This window comes from Fopius arisanus, unplaced genomic scaffold (assembly GCF_000806365.1).
Source record: "Fopius arisanus strain USDA-PBARC FA_bdor unplaced genomic scaffold, ASM80636v1 scaffold00059, whole genome shotgun sequence".
NCBI lineage: Eukaryota > Metazoa > Arthropoda > Insecta > Hymenoptera > Braconidae > Fopius > Fopius arisanus.
This window is the reverse complement of record NW_011887798.1, coordinates 441,329-467,508: the sequence shown is the minus strand read 5'-3', so window position 1 is coordinate 467,508 and position 26,180 is coordinate 441,329. Positions and strand designations below refer to the sequence as shown.

Below are 26,180 nucleotides of genomic sequence, written 5' to 3'. Positions count from 1 at the left end.
AAATAAATCAATTTTCTATTCAATCAATCGACAAATGTTATTAACAAAAAAAAAAATCGAGGGGACAAAAATTACCTAAAAAATTAAAAAGACACATCTTCCAACGTATTTAGACGAGAGTGCCTATCGAGTAAAAAATAAATAAATTCAGGATTGTAATAACTGCGGAACGGTTCGAGTGAAAAAATCTGAACGAAATGATGTTCCACATATCTCTTTTTTCAATAAAGAACAAAACAAACAAAATAAAATATTAAAAAATCTCAAGTTAACGCGGGGGCAGAATCTGCACATTCTCGCAGATGAATTAAAAGGAAAAAAAAACCGAATGCATAAAATGAAATGGCAGTTCCAACGGCATGAAAAAAACCAAAATATGAAGGGAAAAGGGGAATTAGCAATAAAACAACACGAAGTTGCCAAAACTATAAATAAAATAAATTTTAAAAAACGAGTAAAGTGTGAAGAAATCATGTACCAAACACCTCCAATTCCATTGTAATTTGAAAATTACTATTATGGACTTCCTGATCATATGCTGGTATGTAATAATACATGTGTTCTGCCACAATAAAGCAGTTTTTTAAATTAAATGTTATCATTTATTCACTATCACCTGATAGAATCCCTTCTACTAGTCTAGAATTATTGTTCCCCAGACGATTAAACATTCAAATGATTCTATGGCGCCATCCAACGAGTTGCGCACACATCTTGTGATCGATAAGCTAGATTTCTGAATTATTAAAATAAAAATACAAAATTGCAGGAATAAAATAAGATATTCCAGGAGATGCTCTACGAATTTTCCCACTACTATCGAATTTCTGACATTTCAGGATGTAGAGTAGATATTTTCGAAATCAAAGATTGAATCATGAAGAAAATAAATTCCAGAGAAAATCCACAATAAAAAATCCCAAACGATCCTGACCCAGAATTGCAAGACGAAGAAGAAATAGCATCCGATATCATCTCAAATAAATTGGATTAAAACAGAGGTAAGATAAGAAGTCGATTTAGCTGAGATGTACATTTTCGAGGATTATCTGCGAATCTAAGAGATACACCGAGATTTTAGTAGAGACCCTTTTCGTCGAGCAGAATGAGAGCTATAAAAAAGATTCCGATAAAAACATCGCGATCTCCCTTAGATTAAAAAATATTTCCCCATAACCCTTTATACCCGGATTACCGATATTATCCGTTAATTAAATCATCTCAGCAGGACAATATCTCATGTCCTGAGCCCGATGTCATCCAACTTCCAAAAACCTGACCGAACCTTCCCACCAGAACTTTAAAAAAAAAAAAAACAAAAAAAAATACGCTAAACCCGAGCGTCACCTGACGCCAGGTTAAATTATTAACCCAGAAACCCCATCCATGTCATCATCCTCAGGAACCCCGCCATCCCCTCGCCCCTATCAATACCCACCAAAAATACCCGAACAATCGATAAACCCCGCGAACATTCCCATCCTGATAAGACCCTGTCCACCCTGCTACAAAAGCCCTGAAATTTCTCAAAAAACCCCACAACCCCAGCCCCCAAAAAAAATATCTAAATGAAGCCCTCGCTGTGCCCTACCTCCACCAAAATCCTCCAGAATTCCATCCCAAAATATCACCCCCAAAAAATAATGAAAAAACCTGTCGTCAGACAGAACTTAACCTTCCACCAGGGCTCTCACCTCCCGGTGAGAAAAAAAAAAAATTTCCCGACTCCTCACGAGTTCCCCCGACAGATTCACACAAACACACAACACACACATACCGAATACCCACGGAGATGACCGATTGCAACCGATGGTCAACGATTGTGTCTTATTTCCTGGAGTTAAGCCTCAGTCTCACGAGAGAATCAAACAAACGTACGCGTCCCCAAACGGGCGCGGTCTCAAGCCACTCGAACTGGCGTTAAAAATAAATGAAAAATGTCGTCCTACGATTGCATGGACTTGTGCCGTTTGTGTCTCGTTAAGGATCGTGTATCCGTGCCAATATTCGAGGGTGAGGGTGATGTGCGACAGATATTTCTCAAAATTGCTGCGTGCCTGCCGGTCAAGGTAAAACCAACTACGCCATAGATGTCCTCCTTTTTTTTTTTATCACACAGAACCGCCATCTTGACGATACTGTTGTTGTATGCGGTGGTAATGCGCTCTTTTGTTGCGATTATTCCACGACCACTCGTCGTTTTGATAAATTTACTATAAATTTATAGATTACTGGATGCACCGGGGGTTGCGGAAATTTCTGGAATTTTTCGGGGGCCAATACTGCCGGAACTACTGGGACGCCAATTGACTTTTTTGCCGCGCTTTTATTTCTCATTTGTTTCACACGATTTTTCAAAACTAACCTCATGATCTAGAGATTTATATGGAATTGTTTAATTTTTTTTTTATATTACTGCACTTTGGTGAATTTTTGAATTTTCCTTTTTTTGGTTTTTAGAATTTTTGGGAATTCTCGAAATTTCAGATAATTAAAAAATTCTACTTTCTAGGGGATTTCTTGTTCACGTGCTATAAATTTTTTGAATAAACGTTTGAAAACTAATTTTTTTTAGTCTATATTTATCTTTTATGATTATTTTCTTGCAATTTAAAAGAGGATCGTCATGAAATTTTTAATAATTATTTCGTGAATAGACAGATCAATTGCACCTCAATGTGCAGAACTGAATTCATAATGCTATCTTCAATTAAAAAACCGCAATTTTTTCCCCTGAATAACACGTGATACTGATAAATATCGAATTAGCCAGTGGCTGGTGCTGAATAAATCCGTCTGTCCAGACTTAATGGCGGCTTTGTTGGGATCAATTTACATCGAATTTTTTATTCTGCAAAAGTTTTTACAGTCTGGATAGAAGTTGAAAAAAAGTTGTGGCTTCCCCCGAATGCTACAGTAAAAAATAAAATGTCAACTCCCCAAATCTCCAATCAAAAAATTGAATTCTCCTCATTATCCACCAGAAAATGATGCCCATAAATATCGATAAATCATTGAAAAACCAATGATTTTTGACGTTACAGGTAGGAAGAGAAGACAAACTCCCCAAGAAAATCTGTGACGATTGTGTGTACAAAGTAGAATTGCTCTACGAATTTTGGAATACAACAGCAAATGCTGAGAAGCAGTTGCTGCAATGGCTTGGAGAGGATGGAGAGGACAAACAGGGTTACGTATCGAATGTCATGGAATCAGTAAGTAAAAAAAAAAAAGAATCCACTGAATGATCAACTGCCTAAAAACAACGAATGAAACATTAAAACCCCTGAATCTTCCCCAGGAACTGATGAAGCAAGAGACTGTAGAAAACAGACTGGAGAGCTCAGTGATGCAATCAGAAGATCACCAAAACAGCATGAACATGAACATGATGGACCAAATGGGACTGACAATGCCAATAATAATGACCACAGATCAGCAACAAATCACCTCAGTACCAATGTCATCAAGTGGGAATAACATTCAAGCTGTCCCAGGTACAAGTGCACAGTCTCCCAGAGGGAGAAAAAGTGGAAATAACGAGGAGGACGAGGAAGAGAGTGAAGATGAAGATAATTCTGATGACGATTGTGATAATGATGGAGGTAAATAAAAAAATCACCTCTAAAATCACGTCCAAAAATAAAATTTCCATTTCTATCACTCCAAAACTATTTTCCATCAACAATCAATGCATATTCAATGAAGAATCATTTAACAAATGATCATTGATAATTATTGATGATTTTTTTAGGAATTAATGTGAAAGAAGAGACCCCAGAGACTGGTAGAAACGTAGAGCCTTCATTTGTTAATGTAACGATTCCCTGCGACGAGGCAGGACCATCGGGTCTACAACAGCAGAAGCTCTCAGAAATACCAGAGATGGTGATGGGGCCATCATCAGAGGGCGATCCCAAGTCTGGGTGAGTTTAACACTCGATTTCCATTAAAATTACAGTCCAGGGCCAAAGATGCTGTTGTGGAGACCACAAACAGTCTAACACCAAACGTTTTCCTCTTGACTGATTAAAAAAAACAAATAAGCTAAAGAAAAAATATCAACTTCAATTTTTCAGTCTATCAATTAGTCTATTCTTCATTTTATTTGGCTACCCCCTGCTGATTTCCCTCTTCATCGACAATTTTTTTACTCTCTCTACGTTTAAAACCCTGAGGTAAGTTTTTACACACCCCACAAACATCTTTGGCCCCTCAGATCCCCAGCAGTTTGCTCGCTATTCACCACTCGTCAAGAACTATGACACGATAAAAAAAAAAGAGCTAAACTTTTTCCCCTCTTTATGCATGCAAATTGCTGGGTATCATAAATATTATATGTGTATCAAGAACAGCAGCATGTACCTGAAAACGTTCAAATCAACAATTTTCCCTGTGCACTGTCATCCGGACTAAACTAAAGACAACACCAAATCAAGAACTTCCAAAACAAATAAAAAAAATCCAATAAATTCCAATAAAAATCAGTGGAAATATTTGAACGTTTTTCAGTTTTATATTGTGCCTGGTGAACAGAAAAATTCCCATACAACAAAAAATATAATTAATTCCATTGGAATTTCGAGTAGATTGACAACTGCTGTTTTCCTTTTATTTATCGCTATTGATTGAAAAATAAATGGAACTTTTCTGTTCACAAAAATATGTTTCATGTGTCGATATAATATTCCCACGCTTACGTGAAGGCACTAATGCCGCACTCGACCCGAGTTGGTCGAACCACTGACGATCGATAGGTCGTGAAAATTTCGTTTGAAGAGTAATAATTAAAAGAAAAAAAACAAGACAACCCGTACGGTATCGGTTGGCCAAGGAATCACTGACCTCCATCCCCGAATAAATTACCTCAAACAACAAATAACCGATAAGAGCAATGGACCCACCTGAAAAATAACAATACAAATAACCTAGACCTAAGTACCGTGAATTGATATGCGAGAAGAGAATGATCCACGAAAAAAAAAAGGAGTCGAGTGTTTTGAAAAAGGACTTTAGGAGCTTCAGAGTACGAAAAGCCTACGAATTACGATTAAACTATCGCAACACGAAGAGGATGCTGATTATAATAAATCCACAAAGGCGAGTATTTTATTATTTATAAACCAACAATATTAAAAATTCTAATAATTAAGAATCTTATGACCACTATTGAGTGCGCCTCGCGCATTATTTGTTCTGAATTTTATTGTTTGATGATTTTCTCATTTTGATAATCGTCATTTGTGACTTTTTAAATGGCGTTTTTAAATTGAAAATTTCTCTCGTCGCCCACGTCGTAGGACATAGTCATGTCCTTCGTGCAAAGTGGAGGGACTCGAGAGTATGGTATGTCAGTTTGGCGAACCGGTTTTCAAGCGCAGCGCACGAACCTTGACTCAATCGTTTGCAGTCCATTTAGGCTCACGTGCTGCTGCTGCTCCTCCGGTTCTGCCTCGACCCTTTTTCTTCATTTTACCCCACCTCGATAAAAAGAGAATGACCCTGCACACCTCAAGGCGTTGCAGGATCACCTATCACCCCGAATTTTTCACATTTCATCAATTTAAATCTTCAAAGACGAAATAAAAGGAACAACTCGGCAAGCTTTAACGCGCCAGTAGTTCTTCACGAAACTCTGAGAATTAAAAAAAAAAAAAACCAATTGCCATTTGCAATTTTTCTCCTTAACCAACAGCCTTGAGATATTTATTCATCGAGAAAGTGAAAGGAAGACAATCGCGAAGACGGCGGAGCACCCCAGGAGCCTTCACTAGCCACAAAAAGGTGAGAAATTGATTATTAAATTTAAAAAGAAATCTCCCTCAATCCCCTGAATCTGTTGAACAATTAATTGTCGATTGAATTCGCGTGATATTACGACGGCCATCAGCAATGCATCGCACCTAGCACGACCACAGACATCACAACATAAAAAAATAATAAAAGATAATGAAAAAAATTTAAATAATCACCGCCTGTCACTGAATTCGTCAACTGGTGCAAGCCACCAATATAGATCCCCGAGCCATAGGTATTATTATCGAATTACAGGGAAGGCGAATCATTCGGTGGATTATCAGGCATGCTACGCCAGATTCTATCGCCATCCCCAGAAACTGGTGACGGCTCATTCGCTGGCTATTGCAGCCTGATCCAGCCAGGAATCTACAACAGTTATCCGAGCATGTTATCCCCAACGATTCAACACATTGTACCCACATCATCCTATCACCATCCAACCCACTCCACCTCTCTGATATCCCTGGAGCAACCAACCCTGGATCACCTGGAGATTCACGTTGAGACCCACCAGTGTCCCAACTGTGGCCTGGACTTTCGTAGTGTACCAAAGCTCAATTATCACATCAGAATGTGCCATCAAATAATACCAAAACAGGATAACAATCAGATAAAATACACGTGCACATACTGCGGTCGTGGATTTCCATGTTTGAGTCACCTGAGAATGCACGAGGTGACCCACACAAATCCCCAACAAATAGCCCAGAGCAACATATTGAACAATCAATCAATCAATCAGATGATGACAAACGATCAGAATGATCAGCCATTCAGATGTGACAAGTGTCAGGCGTCATTCAGATACAGAACACTTCTGGATCGTCACAAGAAGATGCACACGACTGGTCAGGATAAACCCTACGTGTGTCCACGCTGTCCAATGCGTTTTGAAACGCGAACCCTTTACAATCATCACGCTAAAACTCACAAGCAGGGAACAACAACCGGTGGAACAATTGGACAGATGCAACAATCTATGCCAGCACCACAAATTGATAAACCTCTTGATCCACCTGTATCCTATCCCTGTGACTCCTGCACCAAACAATTCCTCACTATCGAGTCCCTAACAAGTCATAAGGCTGTTCACAGGTCTAGGCCACTTGTTTGCGATGTATGTGGCAAAGGTTTCACACATCGCAAGTACTACGTTGTACATCAGCGTATTCACACCGGGGAGAGGCCCTATCTCTGCGCAATGTGTGGTAAATCATTCACACAGGCATCAACCCTCACTGTACATCGACGTTATCACACGGGTGAACGACCCTACACCTGTACACTTTGTGGAAAGGGTTTTGTAACTCGTACGATTATGCTCAATCACATGAAAAAACACTGAGGTGTGTGTGGGTAGGGGTGTGGGGGGCGAAAATGATAATTGTATTCGTTCATTCTATTGGTGAGCTCAATGTCACGTTATCGCTGTGATAATTGTTAAGTATTCGGGGGAAGTGATTTTAACAAAAAAAAAAATGGTAAGATTTGTTTATTACTGAACCACTGGAAATGTGCCTTTTACCAAAGAGTAAATACCTCTTTCATTAGGTTATCGTGCCTTGATGTTGAAATTAATCCAGGCGAATTATATGAGAGAACGTTTAGAGTAATTAGGGCTCAATAAATCGAGTTGCCAAAAATTGGCAGTAGCCGCTGTAATGATTAATGAGTTAACTATGATGTGATAATTTTAGTGCAATCATATGAAAAAGTAAAAAAAAAAAGCAAATCGGTGTACAACGTATTCAATAACTCAATGTTGATGATATTCAATGTAAATTTATCGTGAACGTAACGTATCGGTCGTTATCAATTTTTCTCTTGCTCATTGAATAATTGACGAAGCTCAATAAAGTAAAATAAAGTTGGCATTTTCTTTTATTCATTTCTTCAGGCTCATTGTTTTTTTTATTCCAGTCAAGGTGACGTACTGCTGGCCAAGGTAAGAGGGTAAAATCTCAAGGGTCTCTACGATATTCTACTCGTCAAATGTTGGAAGACAATTATCATTTCAACTTGTGATTTTTAATTTCATTTTGGGGGAATAAATTCTTTTTTTTTCAATCGAGAACGAACAAGAACAATTACTTCTTCTGTTTGAACTTAATTTCAGGGCAATCGAGGGGAAGCCGAATGCAGGACAGATATAATTGTTAAATTGCCCCCTTATCGATTATAATTCGCGTCACAGGACAGATGTTATCGTTTCCCAAGCATTTTTATTCATTTTTTTTTTCCTTTTCTCTTTTCTTTTCACTTTAACCTGAGAGCGTGCGCCTGCGTGTATTGCGTTTTGCAACTCTCCTTGTGGAATCGATTTCCTGTGGCTTTACGTAGTCACAACTGTACGAAACTAGACGAACTTGGATGACACGAGAAAACGGTCAATGACTTCAGCCAACTTTACCCCGCATAATGCCCCATTGTCATTATTTCAGAGTACTCATTTATTTATTTATTCTCTCAATAATTCATTGAAGTCCTCAGGTCAGTCGATCCAATGAGAGCAACCATTGAGATTAAAGTGGAGTTAGTGTAAAATAAATAAATAAATAAATAAAACCACTGGGAAATAATTCCTACAGGTTGTATTGATCCCCCTGTTGTCTCTTATTTACAGATACTATGTATCAAAACTTGCGATGCTGTCGCAGGATGACTGCAACGTCGAAATGAAGGTGTTAGTCGATGGAGATACTGAACTTGTACTAACTGAATCACTTCAATCTAAAAACGACGAATGCCTAGACGAGATTGTACAGAGTCAAATAGTCCAATGTGCCCTGTGTGGAGATGGTTTCATGAGTGAGGATGAATTAGCGTTGCATATTAAGACACACGAGTCACTTCAAACACAAATCGATGATAATCAAGAGCTAGATCAAGAATTGGAGGATGAAAAAATAGTGTACGTATGTGAACACTGCGGCAGAAGTTTCACAACAACGGCAATACTGCGTAAACATCAACAGCAGATGCACACACCGAGTACTGAAAAAATTCACACGTGCGAAATATGCGGATACAGCTCTGTCCACAAGCAGAATGTGATAAATCACATGAGACGTCACAATCAGGAGTACAAGTACTGCTGTGAAATATGCGGGGCTGGATTTTACGCGAGAAATATATACTTGGAGCACCAGTTGATTCACTCCAAGGAGAAGCCATTTCAGTGCGAGATATGCAATGCAACATTCAGATATCGCCAGGGACTCAGGCTTCATGCTAAACTACATCAACCCGATTACGTACCACCCCAGAAAAAGCATCTGTGCGAATTGTGCAACAAGAGATTTTCGAGAAAGCAAGTGTTACTTGTTCATATGAGAACTCACGGTGGTGGTGGACCCCAGAACGAGTATATCTGTCACATATGTGGAAAGGCAGTCTCCAGCAAGACTTATTTAACGGTTCACGTGAGAAAGCACACGGGTGAGAAGCCACACGTGTGTGATCTCTGTGGAAAGGGATTTATATCACAGAATTATCTGAGTGTTCACAGGCGAACGCACACTGGTGAAAGACCACATCAGTGCACTCATTGTGAAAAAAGATTCACCCAGAGGACAACACTTGTCGTTCATCTCAGGGGACACACTGGAGATCGACCCTATCCCTGCACATTTTGCCAGAAATCATTTGCCTCGAAAACAATGCTCAATAGTCATCTCAAAACTCATGCCAAGCAGAATGCCAGGGCACAGCAAGAGCAGATGATGAAGGACGAGCAGCTTCAGGATGGATTTCAACATCTCCATGATCAGCAGAGTGAGCATCTCACTCTTGAGGAATTGCAGACTGAGGAAATTGATGATGATATTCAGGAACAGCCACACACGACTGTTCTCGAAAGTGTAGCTGTTCTCTTGCCTGGTTAGGTTTTATTTTTCAGGGGTTCATTATTCCAGGGTTTCGGGGGATTTTTCTTTTTTAATTTATTTTACAACGAATTGTGTCGCACAAGTGATTGCTCGGAGACGCCGTCCGACTAATTAATTATATTTTTCAGCTCGAGGGGAATTAATTTGTTGATTGATTTATTGTGGATGGCACTTTGGGGAAATTTCGGCGAGAATCAGGGGCTGGAGGTTCGATCTTGATTTTTTCTACGTGAATAATCTGTGATAATTTGATTCAGTAAAGAAGAGGTAAAAGTCGATTGAGCCAGATCGGAGTTTTCGGAGAATATTTCGGAATTGGAGACGTATAGCGATATTTTTGTGAGAACCTTTTTTAAACCTCGGAATTTATTCTACAGAAAAGGTTCAGAGGAGCATTTCGGTATTTCTATTGGATTCGGAGATATTTCCGGAAAACTTGACTGGGGCATAAGTCGACTTACTTTTTAACTATTCAATACTGAATTATCGATATCGATTGATTAATTCCTCTTAATTCAGGATATTTCCTTCGAGATTTAGTGGTTTGTTTAATGTAGTGCAGCTTCAGTATTTTTTTTTTGTCTCGAATTTATAATATTCTGTTGAACTTAGAAAATCGTCTCGTGCACAAGGAAAATGTTCGAATCTACTAGGATAATTGAATTGAGTTTGTTAGGGTAATTGAACTGAATGTGTGTTTGTGTGTAAATAGAGAGGATCAATGTGAATTGGAGAACACTGTGCCTTAGTTGAACGTGATTACGATGTGCGTTAGAATGAGCAGAACTTTAATGAGATCAAACGTGCAAGTGCATTTAATCACGATGCATTTTATCTCGGATTTATCTTTTTTATCTAGTGATAACTCATTTACTCGATGAGAGAACATTCCGAAGAAGAGATTAATTCAATAATTCTGGGTCAAATACATTGTTTTTTTTTTTCGTACTGTCAGAGGCAACTCTAATCATAAGTGCAATTGTTTAGGGTAGTTGTCAGATTAATAATAAGGGACGATGCACCAATTACTTTTATATTTTATTATCAACGAGTAAATGATGAAGAACCATAAATACTGAACGATATTGAGGGAACGAATTATATGAATTTATCCGGATAAATCTCGTTGAGGGAAAAAAATAAATGATCAACTGTGGAGTTGATTTTTGAAATTTCACCAGAATTCTATGTAAAATAAATCTGAATAAAGTACATTATATACTTTTCAATAAATCTTTCTTCATTCTCAATATCTCCCTGAAGTCCTGAACGAAAAGAAAACCCCATCCAATTGTCGAGGCAAAACGAAAAGAATAAAAACCAACAAAACCAAAGAAATTCATCAATGAAAACCGAGAAAATTTTTTACATTTCAGATCCCGATTAAAAGACGTGAAAACACAGTCAGATGACGATAATCTCAAGTTAAAATTAATGAGAGTAGCTGACAAGGTGGATAAATCCCAGGCTAAAATTGAAAAAGCCGAGAATGAGGTAGAAAAAATTGAGGCACCAGTTCCAACTCCTCAGTCACACATTAAACAATTCCAGCTACTGATTCTAAATCCTCAGCTGATTCTTCAGCATGCCCAACAACTCCAGAGAACCCAACCACCACCACCACCAAATCCCCAGCTACCCTTACCAAAACTCGTGAGAATAAAGAAAAAACGAAGACGTAGAACCCCATCCCCTGAGAATCGCGAGGACAACAGATGCGAAATATGCAGCAAAACTTTCAAAAGAAAAGTTTATCTGAACTACCACATGCTGAGACACAGTTCAACCCTGACGTGTGACATATGCGACGAAAAAATGCCCTCAAAGTACTACCTGCAGCTCCACGTACGCAGACACAACAAAGATTACACATATTTCTGTCCAGATTGCAAAAAAGGTTTCTATTTAAAAGCCTCACTGGACTATCACATGTCAAAGCACACAAGCGAGAAGCCCTTTCAATGTGAAATATGCAAAAAGGCATTTGGCAATAAAGTTTATCTCGGTAAACACATGGCCATTCACAAACCACCACCAGATACCGAGAAAATCAACTGCAATTTTTGTGATTATTCCACGACAAGGAGTGATTACTACAAAAGACACCTGAGAAAGCACACAGGTGCGAGTAAAATATCATGTCAATTCTGCCAGAAAATGATAACAAGAAGCTACATGCCTACACACGTAAGAACACACACCGGTGAAAAAAATGAAATGTGTGAATTTTGTGGAAAGACATTCAGCTCGAAGGCATATCTGATCACTCATAGACGAACCCACACCGGAGAACGTCCCTTCGAGTGCAAAATATGCCAGAAGAGATTTTCCCAGAGGGAATCAGTGACAGTCCACATGAAGATTCATCAACGAAAGAATAAATAAACCAAACCATCCAATTAAATTTTTAATCACAAATTACGTGTTCCAATGAGATAATAAATACGTTACGTTTTCAAATCGAATTCAATTTCATTAAATCCTCGATCCAGTGATAGAGTTTATCTAGGGAAGCACATGGCCAGAAAATTTTAAAAAATCACCTGAATTCATCGACGATAAACGATAAATAAAAAAATCAATTACGTTATATGACGTTTTGCAAATCGAATTAACTTCAATTCAATGCCTGACCACTGGTTCCAGAGGTAAACGAAGAGAAATCCCATAAATCCCTAAAAAACGAGTAGGTAATAACAGAGAATTGATATTCCACGGACCGGAGACATCCCCAGAATTTACGAGATTTATAATTTCCAGATGCTTACGAGAGGAGGACCTGATATATCCACAACCCGAGTCATTGAACGCTGTAGAATACCAGTTATATACAATCGAAACAGACACCGACGATCCCCATCTGTACGAAATAATAGACAACGACGACATCACGATGACCGAGTCCCTGATGGATCCCCCAGAAGATGCCCCACCCGCAGAGCCCTCAAAACCAAAAACAACGTACGAGTGCCTCCACTGTTCAAAAAAATTCCGGAAGAAGCACCAGTACACGAGACACCAGAGAAGCCACAAGTCCTCAGGTGGTATTTGTTCGGAGTGCGAGCGTCAATTTCCAAACGACGAAAAACTCCAGAAGCACATGATCAAGGCCCATCAAAATGACAGGCCCTTTCCCTGCCAGCTCTGCGGCAAAGCCTTCAAAACCGAAGAATTCCTCAAAGTCCACACTAAACAGCACAACAAGCGATTCACCTGCGACATATGTGGAATATCAAAAGTCTCTGGTTACGATTTACGTCTCCACAAGAAGAGACACAATCAGGAGTACACGACATTCTGCGAGATATGCCATAAGGGATTCTACACAAATCAAACACTCGAGAGACACCTGTTGACTCACACAGGTGAAAAGCCCTTCATATGTAAAATATGCAACAGTGCTTATGCCAGTGCAGCTTATCTCAGTACTCATGTTAAATCCCACGGGATACAGAGGGAGAAGCACAAGTGCAGTATCTGCAATTTCGAGAGCCACTGGAAAGCAGCACTCAAGGTTCACATGAGAATACACACTGGTGATAATCAATACACTTGCGATATGTGTGGTAAAGCTGTATCGAGCAAGACCTATCTGAGAATTCATATGAGAATTCATACCGGTGAGAAACCCCATATCTGTGAAATATGTGGTAGAGCCTTCAGTGTTAAGAAGTATTTGATGGTGCACCTTAGGACACACACTGGTGAGAAACCCTACGAGTGTCGTGTGTGCTCCAAGAGATTTTCCCAACAAGGAAGTTTGAATTCACATGTTAAGTTGCATAATTAGGAGGCGATTACATAATAAGATTGGAGAAACTTCTCCTCTGACATTCTATGAATGAATGGGGAATAAATCTTTGTAAATATTTAAAAAATATTTTTTAATCTCAATAAACGAATCTATTGGGTAATCAACACTGTCGTGTTTTATTCGTTGATTTGAGTATGAGGTTCATCGGTTCGAGGATTTTTTTTGAGTTGTATCGAGTTATTTTTTGAGGAGGAAGGTACGTATGAGGTGAATTCTCCCTCCACCTGTCCCTCATCACATCAAACTAGAGCCAATGAGGGGTGAAAATGGTGTGATGTTAATCCTCGATCTCTCGAGATTGAAAGAGTGAATTTTAAACGATTTTCAACGGTAATTTTCACCAGTGCGTTTTCTCTTTATTTTTTCAGAGTGCCTGAAAATTCGACTAGCCCCAGGTGCACACCACCCCCACCCTCGGCAACGTACACGTGTAAAATCTGCAAGAGGGAATTCAAGTCGAAAAATCTGTTCGACGGACATCAAGTGTCTCACAGCGATGCACGTCCCTACTACTGTGACATCTGCAACAAGTCGTTCAAACGTACAAATACACTGGCTGTACACCGAAGAATTCACACACGAGAGCGTAATTTCATTTGCGACGTGTGCGGTCGTGCCTTTACCCAAACATCACAACTGTCAACCCACCAAAGACGTCACTTTGACAAATACATGTGCCACTGCAACCAGTGTGGCAAGGGTTTCTTCACAAATGCCGATCTCCATGGCCACATGAACATTAAACACGGAGCCAAAGAGCACGTGTGTCACTGGTGTAACAAATCATTTCCAAATAATCACACTTTGGTACGCCACCTCAAGATTCACGATCCCAACTTCAAGCCCATCAAGCACCAGTGTGAATTCTGTGGCAAAATATTTGCCTACAAAAATTCGTTGGTTGTTCACGTCAAGTCACACACAGGTGATAATAAATTTGACTGTCATCTGTGTGGAAAATCAGTGTCATCAAGGGGTTCACTCCAGGATCACCTGCGACTACATGGTGGTGAAAAATCAATCGTGTGCGATGTCTGTGGCAAAGCATTCCACAAGAAAACAACACTCGTTGTTCACAAACGAACACACACTGGCGAAAAACCCTACACCTGTGATAATTGTGGAAAATCCTTCACCCAGCACTCGACACTCGTCATTCACAAACGATATCACACCGGTCAGCGACCCTATCAGTGTGTCATATGCGAGAAGAGTTTTGTATCGAAAGCACTGCTCAATGCCCACAGCAGAGTCCACAGTAATTCCACAATTGGGGATTGACAGGAATAACGAACAGTGATTATATTTTTATAAAGAAAAAAAGAAACATTTATCGAAGTTATTAAAGAATTTTTCTACACGAGAGGGTGAATTAACAATTTAGAAGAAAAGAGTGAAAAATTGTACTTTCCATAATAAATTCCATGTGTTTTCAAGGAGAATCCGTGATATTTAACAATAAAAATAAAAAATACCCAAGAAGATCATTAACCAGAACCTCTATTTTTCCAGGCCAAATACCCAGGAGTAAAATCCACTAAATCACCAATAAATAAAGTACGAGAGCAGCTCATCTAAACTCTTAACACTTTAATTCTACTTTCAGATTCCTGCAGGTGGCCTTAGCCCCGTGTGATTCGCCGTGTCAACCGTCGACCCCTCCCAGCAATATTCATCCAGAAGATCCAATAAAAACCGACGACATTCTGAACCAAGAGGACATGCCCCTGGCATATCACTGCCAGCCCTGTGGCCTCTTCTTTCCCTCCCAAGATCTCCTGGACATCCACAATCTCGAGCAACTGCACAAACCCAAGAGAAAAAATACATGCGACACGTGTGGCCGAGTATTTCGCACAGCCCTAACACTGAGAAAACACACGAAAAAGCACACGATTAAAAAAAACAAGTGTCAGAGTTCCAGAAAGGAAAGGCCAGAGGTCGAATTGGAGTGTGAGACGTGCAAGAAGACATTTCGCCACAAGAGTAATTTTCAGAAGCATCTGCTGAGACACACAACTGGTGAATTATCGTGCAAACACTGCGAGAAGAAATTTCGACTGTACAGGGACCTAACGAGACACGAGAAAACACACTTTTTCCCCAGCTACAGGTGCAAAGAGTGCGATTACGAAACAACAGTTCTGGCTGCCCTGAGTATTCACATGTCAAGGCACACAGACAAGGCAGATCTACCATTCAAGTGTCACGAGTGCGACAAACGATTCCGAAAAGCGATAGACCTGCAGGAGCACTACAACATCCACTCCGGGGACAAACCATTCGTCTGCCAAGTGTGTGGGAGTGCATTTTACCTCAAAAGACAACTATCTGCTCACTGCAGAAGAAATCATCCCGAAATGAAGGCGAATAAAGTAACGAGTACTGCCTGTGACATATGCGGAAGAGTCCTGGCAACCAAGAGATCACTCTTCAGACACAAAGAGAGTCACAATCCCACGAAATTATATCTCTGTGATTTTTGTGGTAAGAGCCTAAGCTCTGCTGAACATCTGAAAAAACACCGGAGGATTCACACTGGGGAGAAGCCCTATGTCTGTGATATATGTGGAAAGGGATTCACTGATTCGGAGAATCTCAGGATGCACAGGAGAGTTCACACTGGTGAAAAGCCTTACAAATGCGATCAGTGCCCCAAGGCTTTCTCACAGAGAAGCACTCTGACGATACACCGGAGAGGACACACTGGAGAACGACCTTATGTCTGTCAGATTTGTCACAGGGGATTTTCCTGTCAGGGAAATCTCACTGCTCACCAGAAATCCACGTGTGTCTAAAAATCCGTGTAGATTTTAATGTACATGAATTTTTTATATTGATAGAATGGCAATGGCCTGTGCAAGTGAAAAAGTGTTAGACTAATGAAGAGACTATTGAGACAATTTTTTTTTATAGAGAAATAGTTAATCGTTCTTCTCTATTCTGTTCTTTTCTGTTCTGTTCTGGTTGTCTCAGCTGTTGGGAATGAAGAGATAAGTGTTGTTTAATTTTTTTTTAATGGTTTTTAAAAAAATTTTCACGATATATTTAATTATTCTGTTCACTCCTCGACATTGAGACGCTGATAGTGAGACATCAAAACCCATCGCCTAATGTAAAACCCGAAAAAAAAAAATCCAGAAATAAACAAATTTTATATATTTGACCACCAGACGAATTCACTGATTCCCAGCTCCAGTTGCATCGGTTCATCCCCAAAAGAAACTAGTAAGTAAAACTTCTCTAAATATTAAAATCCACTAAAAAATCAGTATTAATTATCTTCTCCTTAATTTTCAGCCTCAGCTTCCACCAAAGTATAAAAAAAATATCACCTGGACTCGCCTATAATCGTGGCAAAAAAAAAAAAGACAAACTCCTCCAAACTAACTCGAAATTTCTGAAACCCCCAGAAATATTAGTAGATAAAATCCTCCACAAATCACTGAGTCACCACTAATCCCCACTATTTTGATTTCAGACACGGAATGATGGAAACAATAGCCCATTCCTCACCAGCAGCGTACCGAGTTGTGGTTGTGTGCAAGCCATCAGGTGAAAAAACAACATCCCTGATTCTCGGTGACAAAGAGATAGCCCGAAACATACCACTGATGCTACCAACAAAAGATCCCCTGTGCACACGCGACCAGATGTTGAGTGCAACAGTGGAATGCCCAATCTGCCATCGTAAATTCGCTGATCGTGCTGCTGTCAACAAGCACACATCATCAGCCCACAAATCAGCATACAAATGCAAACACTGTGACACATGTTTTTTCACACAAACAGGACTGAACCAGCACATGGCAACTCACAAACATCCCCTGGTATTTCCCTGCCACCAGTGTAAGAAAAAATATAAGAGGAGAGATGGCCTCAATCTCCACATCGTCAGAGCACACAGCAAAATCCAGGCTAAATTCACCTGCGACGATTGCGACAAGCCATTTCAATTAAAAGCTGATCTTCTTGTTCACATGAGTCGTGCTCACATGCTCCAGGAATGCAGATTCTGTCACAAAATTGTCAAAGATCTGAAGAATCACGAGGACGCGCACAAGAAAAAAAATGCTGATATTATCGATGAGAATTGTGATCTCTGTGGACAGCGTTTCAGGTCCAAAGCGAGATACGATTCCCACAGAAAAAAACACAAGGATGGAAGAAATCTTGAGTGTAAAGAGTGTGGACTGGTATTTCCAGGTCATCGTGCACTGATTAATCACAGAGACAGGGCCCACAGGTCTGGCACAACATGTGAAATATGCAAAAAAGTCTTCTACTCGATAACAAATTATTATCAGCACGTACTCGTTCATGCAGGGATAAAGCCGTACAAGTGTGACGTTTGTTCAGAGAATTTCAGCCAGAGAACGAGCCTGAAGAGGCACAGGGAGAGACACGAGGGACCACTTCCACCATTCGACGAAGTTACCAGAATCGCGCATCTTGCTAAGGAGTATCTTGATACGTTATAAGTGTTTGTGGGATAATAAATAAATCGGAATGACGTTTAAACGAAATTATCGAGGTTGTGGTGTAATTATTTACTCGGATGGAGAGATTATTTTGAGTGTTGGAATGGTAGAAAAATGTCAGTAGACTGCACGTATCGAAAAAAAAAACAAACCAATTGTGAATTCAATGAATCACCTGATGAGATTCTCATTTCATTGCAGATACCAGAAACGTTTAACCCGAGGTATCGAGCCTCGCCCAGAGGAAATAATTAAGCAGTCACCAAAAAACAAACCGAAGAAGAGTAATGATATCAAGAAGATTGTAATAAAGAGGATCGAACATCTGCCAAGAAGAATTCCAAAACCAGCACAAGTCCCTGAATTAATTGAAGTGACGTTGAAGCCCCATGAATGTGAATTATGCCCAGCGAGTTTTGACAGACGCAGTAAACTATTGAGTCACATGTACAGACACAGTGACTCACGTCCCCACAAGTGCACAGTGTGCAATAAATCATTCAAGACGCGAAAGTACCTCGTGAGACACATGGATATTCACCAGGAGCCCGAGGAGTTCTACAAGTGCGAGGAGTGTGGATTTCAAGCTAAATCCAAGCCCTACCTCAAGATTCATTTCATCAGAAAGCACACATCGTGCTGGAGTTTCACATGCAAAATATGTGGCAAAATGTTCAAGATCCAGGGTGACTACACAACCCACATGAAGGATCACGACGTTGACACCTGCATCTGCGATATCTGTGGTAAATCCTATGCCAGCGCTAGCTCACTCTACTTCCACAAACACTACAAACACAAAACCCGAGACAAGGAGTTTGAGTGTAACGTATGCAAGAAGCATTTCAAAAGCCAGAGAAATCTCGACAGTCACACAGAACTCCACAGGATGGTATTTGTGTGCGAACACTGTGGAATGAGATTCAATGGAAAGTATGGGCTGACAAAACACCTCAAGATCCATACCAATGACAAAATGTATATCTGCACTATCTGCGACAAGAGCTTCAGCTGTCTGAGCTCCCAGAAAATCCATCTGCTGACACACGTGGGTGAGAGACCCTACGTCTGTGACGTGTGCGGTAAGAGTTTTACCCAGAGATCACCGATGATGTACCACAGGAAGAAACATCCTGGAGTTCATCCACCTCTGCCACCAATTAAAATATCTGGACTACTCGGAGATATGAGGGGAGTAATTCGGGAGAGAGATGACTAGTGTCGAATATATTGGACCTAAATATGCCAGTTAATTTATTCAATTGATGATTAATCAATTGATCTTTTTGTATTTTGTTGTGATTAGTGGGATTTCAGATTAAATGAAGACTGTGATAAGTCAATCCTGAGCTTGGGCCTCTGATTATCGTGAGATTTTCTTCTGAGTTTTCTCCAGACTTTTTGTGATCCTGTATGTTTTCACATAATAATGTTATTCTTTTCTATTGAATAAATCAAGATAATTGATTGCCTTCTACTCTCTATTAATTCGTCATTTCTCCTGCTTGATTCCCATAATTTTTTTTCTCGTCATCTATCAGTGCATGACAATCTGGAAATATGTGATTCGTCCTTAGAAAATTGTCATCTGGTCCTGGATTGTGTCTCTGAATAATAACGTCGACGATTTAACATCTATTTTACTTTCTTTCTTTTTAGGGAACACACGGGGATTATCTCAGAAGAATCTAAAGAAAATATTGAACCAGTGAAATCATCGGCATCAAGTGATATTAATATCGAAGAGTTGATTAAAAGAGAGAAGATGAATCCGGTGGTGGTGCTCAGTGATCTTTTCAGATCTTCGAATGACAATGAAAGCCTCAGAACTCTGGATGAATTGCCATTATCCAAGCGAAAAGTGTTGGGTGAATATTCAAAAAATTCGAAAATCAAATTCGAGATCATCAAGATATCCCCGAAACCCTCGATAACTCTATCGAACCTGATCAGATCAGAAGCAGAGGAAATTATGGAGTTATCAGACGAGGACTGGCCACCTGTAATGCTATCAAATCCCAAAAGAGCAAAGAAAATACACCAAATAATTTCAAAATCTTCCATAAAAGAACTCCCTTCCATGGATGAGTCTCTGAAGACCTCTCCAGAGTCTACAAAGTCCCCGAGACGAGACTTGAAACGATTGTCTTCTTCAGTCAACAAAAGAAGTTCCGCATGCTCCCCCAAAAAACGAAATTTAAAGCAAAAGAAGACGACAATCAACGAAATAATCCACGAAGACTACGAGAACCTGATGCCAAGGGGTTTGGAAGGAAAATCTCTGTCATCCGAGGACGAATGGGCCCCAGGTACCTCTCAAAAATCTCTGAAACCGTTAAAACATCCGACAAAGCCAAAAGCAAAGAGAAAACGCCTGAAAGCCTTCGAGTGCGACGATTGCAAGCTAATATTCTCTTCGAAGCACACCCTGAGAAATCACATCGATCGTAAACACCTGAACAACATCCTGACTTATTACTGCCTCTACTGCGACTTCAAAACGACCCACAGGAATTCTCTCACTCAGCACCAGGTGAGAAAGCACGGGAGTGACTCCTACGAGTGCGACTACTGCAGAAAAAATTTCTACTCAAAACAGGACTTGAGAATTCACATCGATCATCACACGAGTGGTCCACAGACATGCCAAGTATGCGGTACAATATCCAAAAACAAAGCTGCACTCAAGAGTCACATCCACAAAAAACACACCCTAAAACTCTTAAAGTGCGACGTAAAAGGCTGCAACAAATCCTACGTCTCACAGGTTCGACTGAGTAATCACAGAATAAAACACGCCGACACATTTGAGTGTAATTTTTTGTGCAACGAGTGCAATAAAAAATTCGCCACCAATCAGATGTTGAATTATCATCTGGAGGCGGTGGATCATCTCAGGAGACAGAAGTGTAATTTGTGCCCGAGAAGTTACACATACAGAAGATCTTTGATAATTCATTGGAGAAGAGCTCATCCTGGTGCTACTGAGGAACCACCAAGAGTCTCAAGAATCATAAAATAATATTTGAAAAAGCAATGAAATCTAGGATAACGGTTATCAGCGTTGAGAGTTTGTTGAAGATGTTTATATTTTTCGAATAATTTCTCTGTTAAAATCGTTAAATCGTTTAGTACTTCACACAATACGTCGTTGCGAGCTTTCAATTATTCAAGAACGAGAAATACCAGATGTGGAAATTGTTGTGAATTCCACGTGTTCTTCTCTTCATGTTTTGAGAATTTATTTTACAGCTTTGTCAATTTTTATAGTCAATTCGTAGTAATTAGGGCGTTTAATGTTGAATTCAATGTTTTGTAATACATTTATAAGAAACTTTTCATGATAATATTAATAGTTTGTACATCAGAATTTGTACTGAGAAGTCGATGAAACAGAAATAACTGTGTGCTGGTTGAACCAATGATAATTATACTTGGGACATAATTGGAGTGAACTTTGAATGGTAGAAGAGAACAGAAATAAATACAGTTTCGCCATGAATAAGTCTATTTCCAGTCCCTCTCCAATTAATGGAACTCAATAACACCTCGAGAATATTCAGGAGATGGGAGTGAAGTGTTTGTGTAATTCAAAATACAGTAGGTAATTAATCCTGATAATTCTCCGGAGTACTTTCCCTGAATTACAAAAATTGCTCAAAGTAATAAAATAAATTACTCAATTAAACCATTAAACATCGCTCAACTCTAAACTAATGAATTCACATTATTTCTGTTCTAGACGAGCCCCAGGAGGCCACTTCTGCCAGGAATGCCACATTGAATTCCCCCTGGAGAAGATGATGAGGCGACACGAGAGATTTCACACACAAATTAATCACCACAAAAGACATTTGGATTCTCTGAAGACAAATAAACGAAGAAAAATGCGCAATAATAAATCCACAAGAGAATTACCTCAACCTCGAGACAGAAGATCAAAAAAATCTTCACCAGAAGTCCCTGAGGTGATCAACGAGGAGATCTTAGAAGAGGACATCCTGGAGGAGCTGGAGGAGTCACTCCCCGAGGACTCCTCAAAAAAATCCAGCATGGAAATCTACACAATTACTCTTCGCCCCAAAAAATCCACCCCCTCACCCCTCCAGTGCGACATGTGCAATTACTCATGCTCCAAACGAAATACACTTTACGCCCACAAGCGAAAGCACAACGTCATCCAACCAGAGATATTTTTCTGCAGCAACTGTCCCTTCAAGACGAAGAAAAAAGCATCCCTGTACTCTCACCTCTGGAAAAAGCACAAGGAAACGGAAAAAACCCCAAACACGGAGCTCTTCTCCTGCAGCCAGTGCGACTACAAAAATAAAAACAAATACGAATTGAAAGTGCACATAACGCGCAAGCACACGGACGACTACCAATTCACATGCGAAACGTGTGGAAAAAAATTCAAAGTCAAAGGCGACCTGACGAATCACGTGAGATTCAATCACCGGGAGCAACCAGTCATCTGCGACGTATGCGGTAAAACCTGTTTAAACAGCAATTCCCTTTATGTACACCAAAAATTTGCGCATTACAAGGCCAAATACGAGTGTCCAATTTGCAAAAGGCGAATGGTTACCCAGGTGAATCTCGACGAGCACATGCTGCGACAGCACGAGAAGAGGGAGAACGTCGTCTGCGAGGAGTGCGGAAAGTCATTCTCACGTAATAGCAGATTAAAAGTTCACATGAGAATTCACACTGGAGACAGGCCATACAGCTGTCATGTTTGCACTAAAGCATTTGCAAGGAGAACAGCACTTAAGCAACACCTGTTGATTCATACTGGTGTTAGACCATACGTATGTGATATCTGTGGAAAGGCATTCACCCAGAAGCCGGGGCTTATCAGCCACCGTAAATCACATCCTGGAACACATCCACCACTTCCCCGTGTACTCATTGATCACATACTGAACGATATTTTGAATAATTGAGATGTAACTGATGCAATAAAATTGCTGTCACTCATTATGATCAATTTATTTCAATCATTATCAAATGTGCAGGTGGAGAGAGACAAGAATTAACGACAGATAATCATGAGCATATTTCTGTGTTTTAGGAGACGAAGAGATATAAATCGGTCTAAAGATAAACCGCTGAAGAAGAGAAAGTCGTCAGTGAAGACTCCCCGGATCATATTAAAATTGAAAAACGGAGGAAGACCGAGGATTCCGATAAATTCACTGAATTCTCAATTAAAAAGATCGCCGCAGGCTGTTCGGGACTTCCTGGACTTGATTTCCTGTGAATTCTGTGGATTCAAGTGCAATGACAAGCCGACGATGTCAACGCACCTCTCGGATAATCACACAGACGATGATTTCTTGATGAAGAGCCCAGGAACGCGTATAGAGGGTACCAAAAAATTCAGCTGCAACATGTGTGGCATGATATGCGCCAAGAGGGAGACCCTGAATGCCCACTACATCCGAAGACACACGGAAAAGTACGAGTACAGTTGTGACAAGTGTATTAAAAAATTCAAGATCAAGGGTGACCTGACGACACACCTGAAGAGAAGCCACAGCGATGATCCGGTGGTGTGTGACGTATGTGGTAAATCCTGCCGAGACAAACACTCCCTTTACCTCCACCAGAAATACTCCCACTACAAGGGAAAATACACGTGTGAAAAATGCGGCAAGTGCTTGACAACTGAGGAAAATCTTGCTCATCATCTCAAGTATCAGCACGAGAAGAAGGAGCGAAAGATGTGCGAGGAGTGTGGAAAAACATTTGCATCGGTCTTTGATCTGAGAAAACATATGAGAATTCACACTGGTGAGAGGCCCTACAGATGCAGCATCTGCAGCAGAACCTTCAGCAGACAGTGCGGTCTCAATCAACACCTTCTCCTGCACACTGGTGAAAAGCTCTACATCTGCGACGTGTGTGGACGATCATTTGCCCAAAAATCAGGACTCATTGGCCACAGGAAAAAGCACAAAGGAGACCTACCACCCCTACCCCACGTTCAAATCGATCACATCGTCAAGTCATTGAAGAAGAGCTGAACTTATTTTGTGATAATTATAAAAACATTATCAGTAATATCAATAAATTACTTTTGAATTTGTTAAACTTTCTTTCTCCCTGATGATGATAAAACATCCTCAATCCTCTAATCGAATATTTAACTCCACAGATGCATCATTTTGACTTTTTCTTTTTCTGAAATAATGAATAAACTGATAGACTATTTCCTGTTTTGCAGATCAACACAGAAATTACGAGATGATGAGGATCACGGTCTCTTCATCTTCGATCGAGCCTCAGTTGTGATGAGAAAGTGGCAGATTCTGGAGTTCGATGGAAAGCCTTATTACGCATTTGTCCCTGAGAATGAGGAGCCACTGGACCCAGAGGAGATCAGAAATCTCGAGGATCCTGAGGAGTCCCACAACGAGTCAAAACCAAAGTTAGAAGTTATTGAATCAGAAGGAGAAACTCTGCAGAACGACGAGAGTTTCTACGACTACCAATTGTCATCGCCAGAGGGTGAAGAGCCTGAGGAACTCACCGACGACGTGAAACCCATTCTTCTAAACGGAATAACAGACTCAGAGAAAGCAGAGAAAGGGGATTTGTATCAAGTGAAGATCGAGGGGAGTGTGATAACCCTGGAGAAACTGGCAGAGAACGTAGAGGAATTAAAAACATCAGAATCCATTCTCCCCGAGATCGAGGGCAATCAGACAGCTGACGAGGACACCGAGAAGCTCGAGGACGACGAGGAACAGCCCCAGGAGGTACCAAATTACGCAAAACAAGAACTGGAGGCAATTGAATTCGTGGGAGTTGACGCTGAGGACGAGGACGAGGAGCAAGTGGACGACGTGGAGCCCGTGACCAAAGAAACATCTCCCACTATCGAGAGCAAAAGAAAAACAAAATACAGCCCAGTTATACCCACGACAACAGCAACTCTAAAGTGCAAAGTATGTGGTGAAACATTTGGATCAGCAATAGCCTTTCGAAAGCACGTAGCATGGACCCACAAGAAAAAAGTGTGCATCCAAGAGGATGGTGCCTACATCTGTGCAGTATGTGATTACAGAACCCTGAAGAAGACCCTTTTCGCAGCCCATCTCGAGAGAAAACACGAGACTTGGCCGAGAAAGGGACAGGGTAGTCTTGTATTTCCATGCGCTGTCTGTGGTTTTGTATGCAGATCAAAGCACTCACTCCAGTCTCATTTCATAAGAAAACACACCGACAAATACGAGCACCAGTGCAAGTTTTGCCCCAAAAAATTTAAGGTCAAGGGTGATCTGACGAATCACGTGAGATTTCATCACAAGGAGAGCCCCATAAAGTGCGATGTGTGTGGCAAATTGTGTCAAAACACTGGATCACTGTACGTACACCAGAAATGGGCGCATTACAAGCCAAAGTACGAATGTCCAATCTGCAAGAGGAGAATGGTAACTCAGGAGAATTTGGATCAGCACATGGTGACACAGCACGAGAAGAGAGAGAAAATAGTTTGCGCTGAGTGTGGTAAGACATTCACGAAGAAGGATTCATTTAAAAGGCACATGGCAGTTCACACTGGGAGTAAACCACACGCCTGTCCAATTTGTTCTAAACCATTTGCCAGACAGTCACAGCTGAGACAGCACGTGCTAATTCACACGGGTAAAAGGCCTTTCGTCTGTGACATATGTGGAAAAGCATTCACCCAAAAGCCTGGCCTCATTTGCCACAGAAAAACACATCCTGGGCCGCATCCACCACTTCCTGTTATGCCTATTGCCGATTTGGTCAATGAATTCACTGCTGGGTACCTCCAAGAGACTGTGAATATCGGTAACGACGAGGATGAAGGGGAGTTCGAGAGCGAGGAGTCTGACGAGGAGGTCGACCAAATCGAGGAGATCAGCGAGTAATTAGCTATCGTCGGGAGTTCAGCATTTTTTTTTTTTCTTCATCAGGACCAGATTTCTCAGTAGTTGTAGATATTCGATAGTTGGATTTTGTTTAATAGAAGTAGATTTACTGATTTGAGTTAACGCAAGTTGTATTTTTGCTAAGGTTTAAGGATATTTAGGGTGTTCTGGTACTTTGTGTACAGTTTGAAAAGTTGGAAATAAATATTTTTCATGCTCAAGGTGGTTTTATTTGTCGAGGAGTTTTACCTCGTTGGAGAATTTATAACGAGGAAGATTGCGCGGAAAAACTTCT

At 40.4% G+C, this 26,180-nt stretch overlaps 2 protein-coding genes across 2 annotated transcripts; both read left to right on the top strand.

The window, feature by feature from the left end:
• Positions 1–1,855: 1,855 nt before the first annotated feature.
• Positions 1,856–26,106, top strand: LOC105268676 (zinc finger protein 423). The gene is made up of 6 exons (XM_011308433.1): positions 1,856–2,069; positions 3,045–3,215; positions 3,302–3,605; positions 3,755–3,926; positions 23,056–24,005; positions 24,192–26,106. The coding sequence occupies exons 1-6, from the start codon at positions 1,938–1,940 to the stop codon at positions 25,883–25,885; spliced, it is 3,423 nt and encodes a 1,140-aa protein (XP_011306735.1). The 5' UTR covers positions 1,856–1,937; the 3' UTR covers positions 25,886–26,106.
• On the top strand, positions 5,744–7,671 carry LOC105268609 (zinc finger protein 626). Its single transcript, XM_011308305.1, has 2 exons — positions 5,744–5,784; positions 6,052–7,671. The coding sequence occupies exon 2, from the start codon at positions 6,083–6,085 to the stop codon at positions 7,142–7,144; it is 1,062 nt and encodes a 353-aa protein (XP_011306607.1). The 5' UTR covers positions 5,744–5,784; positions 6,052–6,082; the 3' UTR covers positions 7,145–7,671.
• Positions 26,107–26,180: the final 74 nt, after the last annotated feature.

What these genes read in the sequence shown, in the direction of transcription:
- LOC105268676 (XM_011308433.1), top strand. Translation starts at nt 1,938, where the DNA reads ATGTCGTCCTACGATTGCATGGACTTGTGCCGTTTGTGTCTCGTTAAG. An exon ending in TATCGAATGTCATGGAATCA is followed by an intron (nt 3,216 to 3,301) that starts GTAAGTAAAAAA and finishes AATCTTCCCCAG; the next exon opens with GAACTGATGAAGCAAGAGAC. An exon ending in CGTCAAGTCATTGAAGAAGA is followed by an intron (nt 24,006 to 24,191) that starts GCTGAACTTATT and finishes ATAAACTGATAG; the next exon opens with ACTATTTCCTGTTTTGCAGA.
- LOC105268609 (XM_011308305.1), top strand. Translation starts at nt 6,083, where the DNA reads ATGCTACGCCAGATTCTATCGCCATCCCCAGAAACTGGTGACGGCTCA.